The following is a 5,854-nucleotide window of genomic DNA, read 5'->3' as shown; positions in this document are numbered from 1 at the left end:
GTCCTGGGCATGTAGTAATTGGTGAAGTAGAGGGTCAGTGTGAAAGAGGAAGACCCTCAACGAGATGGATTGGCACAGTGGCTACAACAGCGGGCTCAAACACAGCACTGAGTGTGAGGACTCATTCCAGGCGCAGAGCCGGAACCTGACAGCAGCCACCACCCGACTGTGGACTCCAGGCTGCATGACAGCTCGTCATGGGGACCATGCCGCAGTGGAGGACCTGTATCCCGGCTCTGAGCCTGGGAGGACGGCTGAGCTGTGTTGTTGCCTGTGATTTCTCCACCACTAAGTAGATCCCCGAGCATTGTTAAATAAACATAAATTTAAAAAGAAAAGAAAGACCCCACAAGCATCTTAATAACGACTGATATCATAAATAAATCTATCTCTCCACGTGAGGGTGTGTGTGTGTGTGTGTGTGTGTGTCCCTGTGGTGGCTGTTGATTTTCATAATAAAGAAAACCTGTAAACGCCCCCCTGGGTATCCGAGAGTGTCTGTGGCTGTGGACCGAGGATCCAGGCAGCCAGGTAAGCACAGGCTTCCTTGTGCTTGCTTACTGATGTAGTGAACGGTTTCACATGGGTGTCATCATATAGTTCATGTTTCGAAAAACATGTGAAACTGTTCGCTGCGGATAAGTATGCACAAGGAAGCCGTGCTTACCTGGCTGACTGGACCCTCTGGTCCTGTCAGGTTGTGAATTTGAGAAAGACTTTGATTCTGGGGTGGGGGGAGAGACAGATGCCAGACAGAGCTAGAAGCAGAGTCTCTGATGTAAAAAAAAAATCATGAAACTGATCATTACAGGCTAGTGAGGAAGTACAAGGAAGCCTGTGCTTACCTGCTGGTGGGGTGCTCAGACACGGCCATAGATTGTGTGATCATGCTGTTAGAAATTAAAATGGGATTACTGTTATCTAAGACAGACAGACTTTTCCTGTGTATGCTGGTACACCAAAGTAAGAAAAACCAAGAAATGCCCAGTTTTCATCTTTGCCCAAGTCTCTCAGTAGACCCTTCCCACCGGCATTTCCCCTGTGTGGGTGAACTCCCTTGTCATCAGAGCTGGAGATGAGGGGCCACAGGGGGCTATGTCCCATTGGCAGCGTCCCACCTCACTGCCTTCACCCTACGGTGGTAGGAAACCAAAGTTGCCAACTGCCATCGAGTCCATTCCAACTCATAGTGACTGTGTGGGATTTCCACACAGGCTGTGCTCATCACAGAAGCAGACTGCTGCATATTTCTCCCATGAAGTGGTGCATGCGTTCACACGGTCAGCCTTTCAGTTAGCAGTTTTTAACTCACTGTATACCAGGGCTCCGGGTGATGGGGAGACCCGGCCCCCCAATGCCTCCCAGAGAATCTGAGCACCCTGTGAAACTGTAAAACATGAACAAATATCACCAAGGCTGGGGGCCACAGAACAGCCCCTGAATTGCTTGGTTCTTGGTGTTGTGTTGATGGAGTGTGGCAGTTCTGTGGTGGTCCCCGTGATGTGATCTGATGTGAATAAGATCCAATAATAGGATCAAACCCACTACAACCTCAACCGAAGTTAGGGAGTTTCCCAGGGGCGTGGCCTGCCAAGACTTGCATCTTACAAAAATAACTGGAGAGCAGAATCAGCGACCTACTGTCACCAAGAAAGAAGACCCGGGGAGCCAAGAGCCTCCTTTGGACCTGAGGTCCTGTCCCATGAAGTTCCTAGGTCCAGGGGGAGATTGATACCAGGACACACAGAGATCTCCACGGAACGTTCGCTGAGGCCACAGATGCTAGAAGGAGATGAGGCCCTTTCTCCAGAGCTAGGGCTCTGAATTCGAACTTGCAGCCTCCTGAGCTGAGAGAGTCCATTTCTGTTGGTTAAAACTATCCACTTGTGGTATCTCTGTTAGAGCTAGACAAGAACTGATGAACTACTTCCGACAATTCACCAACTAAGAGGAACAAGATTTATGTTCAAATGAGGGGGAAACCTGACACTCAGAAAGAAACTGGAATGCAAAGTGACCAAGAAAAGAATCCAGATCATCAAGGGAGGAGAGGAAGCTCGTGGGGCCTCTCCCACATCTGTCAGCCCCTGCCGCCCAGAGGGACAATCAAGCACGGGAATGGAAGCTGTCTCTTAGCAGCTCTGTGCTTAGATTCGCTCCTTTATTAGAAATATAAACAAACTCTGGTTTCTGTCTCTTTTTATTTGTCTTTTTGCATTTTGTAACAAATAATTTTTGGTAGCTCGTCTGTATTGTGTTTTCGATTCATAAGATGCACTTTCCTCACTTGGGCCTGCCCAGTTCAGCGTCTTGGTCAGGGATAGTTCTACCCACCAATTTCCTCAAACCCACCAGTGTCCACTACTTAAAAAACAAAAGCAAAACCCAAACCCCTTAATACAAAAGTGTCACTTCCCGGCTTCAAAATGACCAACTGGTCTCCCACAGAGTCCCAGCCCTGCCCTGCCCGGCCCACTCAACTCCTTCTGCCCCATGGGTACCAGTTCTTAGGAGTGGGCAGACAGGGACCAAAGGGTGGACCGAGGGCTATGGCTCCGTCTACACCTTCTCTTTGAATCTCTCCAGGTAGGCTCTCAAGTCTTTGGAGCTGCCTGCATCGCGGCCCATCCACTTGACGTCTTCCTCGTTCCCGCCCAGGACGGAGTTGACCGTGGGGCAGCCATTATCCGGGGGGATGGTGGTGAAGGTGGTGAACTTGACCCGCTTCCTCCGGGAGGTGGGGGAGTGGGGGGGCTCATCCCGGCCCCCAGGGTCTGCGATGTGGCGAGGTTGGCCCTGCTTCGGGGAAGTGTCCCTGAGAAGCAGGTTGCTCTCCTCGCAGCCGCCCAGCCTGCGGTCCAGGATGGTGGTGTGCTCGTCCTGGGGTGGGGACAGGTCCCCCCCAGCTTCCAGGAGCTCTGCCTGGTTCCCCAGCCAGACCCAGTCGTGCGAGTGGGTCACGGGGGCCTGGCCCTCCAGGGGCACCTGCTTGTCCCTGAACTTGAGGGCGAAGGTGGCACAGTTGATGAGGAAGACCAGGATGGCTAGGCAGAAGACCCCAAGCAGGGCATACATGCCAATCTCCAAGTCGCTGAGGCCACGGGGTGTGGGCACCAGCCCGCTTTCCTGCAGCCCGGTCCCCACCCGAGGTGCGTCCACCTGTGCCGGGAAGTTGGTGAAGTCGATGGGGATGTTCTGCAGCTGGTCCTCGCCGGGCAGCCGATCTCCGTCCAGTAGGCCGGTCCTCACCGCCTTGTCTAGTAGCGAGCGTGCCGTGGTGCTGGCTTTCCTAAGGGCCCCCTCCTCACGTCCCCCCGAAGAGCTGCCCAGAGGGGGGTGCCCATCCTGGCCCTTCTGCCGGCGGTCACTGGCATGGTTCTCGATCTGCTCATCCTTGTCAGTGTCCCCGCCGGGGCTGGACTCGGCGCCGCTCTGCCCAAACTTGACCCTGATGTTGCCGACACCCACAGCCAGCACGCTCTTGCGCTTGAACTTCTGGCAGGTCTCTGCAATGGTCATGTCCACGCGGACCAGTGGGCCCTGGCCCTCACCCTCAGCCACCACCACGGGCCACCTCAGGGAGCGGCCCTGGGGGACCGAAACAACAGCCTCATCCAGGGAGGTGGCGGTCAGTGAGAAGTCCTTGGTGTCATAAATATCCAGGGGTGTGACAGAACCGTCACTGAACTGGAGCCACGTGCTGATCAAGGCTTCCTGCAAGACAGGGACAGAAAGCATGAGAGGCGCCCACCTGGCCCTCCTGGAACCCAAAGGGGGCATCCAGACCATAGAAATCACCTTCATTTAAACAGGCACACTTGGGATCCCACAATGCACCAGAAACCACACCTTGAGTGCTGGGCTCCAGCTAGCTACGTTTATTACAAAGACACCCATGGCCACGTTCACCAGTGTTGTGAATGGACCTGACTGCCAGCCAAGAGGCCAGAGGTTCAAGTCCACCCAGAGAAAGGTCCGGAGATCTGGTAAACTGGCACGGGAGACCCCATGCAGCGCAATTCTCCAACACACACAAGGGTACCGTGAATTGGAGTGGACTTTTGGGGTTTAGCTTTCTCTGGAACCAACGAGGCAGATGGAGAAAGCACAGGCAACTGCCCCCCACTCCTGGGCTCCAGGTGGCTTCAGGTTTTGCATCTAAGGGTGACCGTATTAAGCATGAAGCCAGGCTCTGACAGGCCACAGGTGGAGGAAACACGGAGGGTTCATTCAGTAGGCAATTCATCTTGGCCACCTGCTCATGGTAAATAATCTGTCTTCCCAAACTAGGTGGAGCCCCGTGAATGGCAGATGATTTGAGCTCACCTCTCCACGTGCCCCAGGATTGCCTAACATCTCCATCAGTCCTATCACAAGAAGGACTCGGATCTCCCAACAGCGCCTGACGGCAGCCCGGAAACACAGAACTTTCTCTGGAGAAGCCGGGCCTTTCCCCAAGACAAGAAATTGACTGGCCCCCAAAGTTCCCATGCCAGGACTGACTTAGAATGCTGCAGCACGGAGGAAAATGGCCCCAAATCCCCCAGCCTCAGGCCTCCCAACTGAGGCCCCCAAGTGCCATCAGCGAGGAAGGCCGACTGGGAAGTGGAGGCCCTGCCCCAGGCCAGTCGTCCACCTGAATTCACACCCACCCTCAGCACATCCCAGCCGCTTTCTGCGTTCCCACCTAAACACACACACGGCCAGTTTCCTTCTTCATGAGTCGGAACCGACTTGACGGCACTGAACAACAACAAGGAGAGAAAAGCCAGGTTGGCTGAACCCGGGACTCAGTGAGCAGACTCTAGACACCAGCCAACAGAAGTCACAGCTGCCCCCTGGTGGTAGGTTCTAGGACAGCCCCCCACCCAGGACGATCCCCGCCCCAGGAGCCCGGGTAAGCGGTGAGTGGCCACCTCGGTGGTGAGGTTGGCTGATGTGTTCTGCTGACCCTGAGGTAGGGAGATCGCCCTGGGTGATCTGTAATTAGCAGCCATAAACCAGTTGCCATTGAGTGGACCCTGACTCACGGCGCCCCCATGGGTGTCAGAGCAGAACTGCGCCCCACAGAGTTTTCAGTGGCTGATATTTGGGGAGCAGATCTCCAGGTCTTTCTGCTTAGGTACCTCTGTGGGCACATTTAGAGCAGGTCAAAGAAAGGCAGGTGACCTGACTGAGATGTGTCCACGTTGGCCTGCATTGTTGCCTGAGAGGAACGCCTTCGTCTGCAATGGCTCTGGCGGCTCTGCCCACTCCCTCAGGCCCACGCACCCTTACCCTTACCTGTTTCGGGGTCCGGAGCTGCTCCTCAGCAGTGGTCACTGCGGTGACGGCCTTGCTGTTCTCTGCAATGGGGTGGAGGGTGACCGCTAGCCCGGCCACTAGCTGGAGGGCCAGGTCTGTCACTGTTACTTTGTCATCCAGCACAGTCACCGTCTTCTCCGCCAGGATGGAGTCTGACAGAGGGGACAGCACCTGTGGGAGGCCAGGAGGCCCACGATGACCACACCTAGTCCAGGAGCCTGCTTACTGGCCAGCCTTTCCCCACCGCACACTCACCCCTGAGATAAGGATGAAAATCTACACCGTCCCTAAAGGGGAGCCGCTTTCACTCAGCTGATCCCCCCTGAGCGCCCCCTATGTGAACGACAGGGTTCCCCAGGGCTGAAACACAGGCAGCCGCCCAGATAGCTTGGGTTTGGTTTCACAGCACCACAATCAAAATCTCAATCAAGCGAGTCCCACCAAGTGTGAAAAGTGATGTGGTCACTCGACTGTAGTCCGTGAAGTGTGCAAACAGCACAGGCTGGACGCAGGGTCTCCACAGACCTTCCAGTTGTAAAAATCACAGCCC

At 54.9% G+C, this 5,854-nt stretch overlaps 1 protein-coding gene across 1 annotated transcript in view; it reads right to left on the bottom strand.

The window, feature by feature from the left end:
• Nucleotides 1-2,559: 2,559 nt before the first annotated feature.
• Nucleotides 2,560-5,854, bottom strand: part of TMEM132C (transmembrane protein 132C) — a 266,046-nt gene continuing 262,751 nt past the window's right edge. Inside the window, exons 8-9 of the mRNA XM_006874525.1 lie at nt 5,284-5,475; nt 2,560-3,714 (exon numbers count right to left, since the gene is read on the bottom strand). Coding sequence (XP_006874587.1) covers nt 2,560-3,714; nt 5,284-5,475 — 1,347 coding nt within the window. The remainder of the gene's footprint in view (nt 3,715-5,283; nt 5,476-5,854) is intronic.

The sequence above is a fragment of the Chrysochloris asiatica genome, unplaced genomic scaffold (genome assembly GCF_000296735.1).
Source record: "Chrysochloris asiatica unplaced genomic scaffold, ChrAsi1.0 scaffold00281, whole genome shotgun sequence".
Classification (NCBI taxonomy): domain Eukaryota; kingdom Metazoa; phylum Chordata; class Mammalia; order Afrosoricida; family Chrysochloridae; genus Chrysochloris; species Chrysochloris asiatica.
This window is presented reverse-complemented; position numbering and strand designations above follow the sequence as displayed.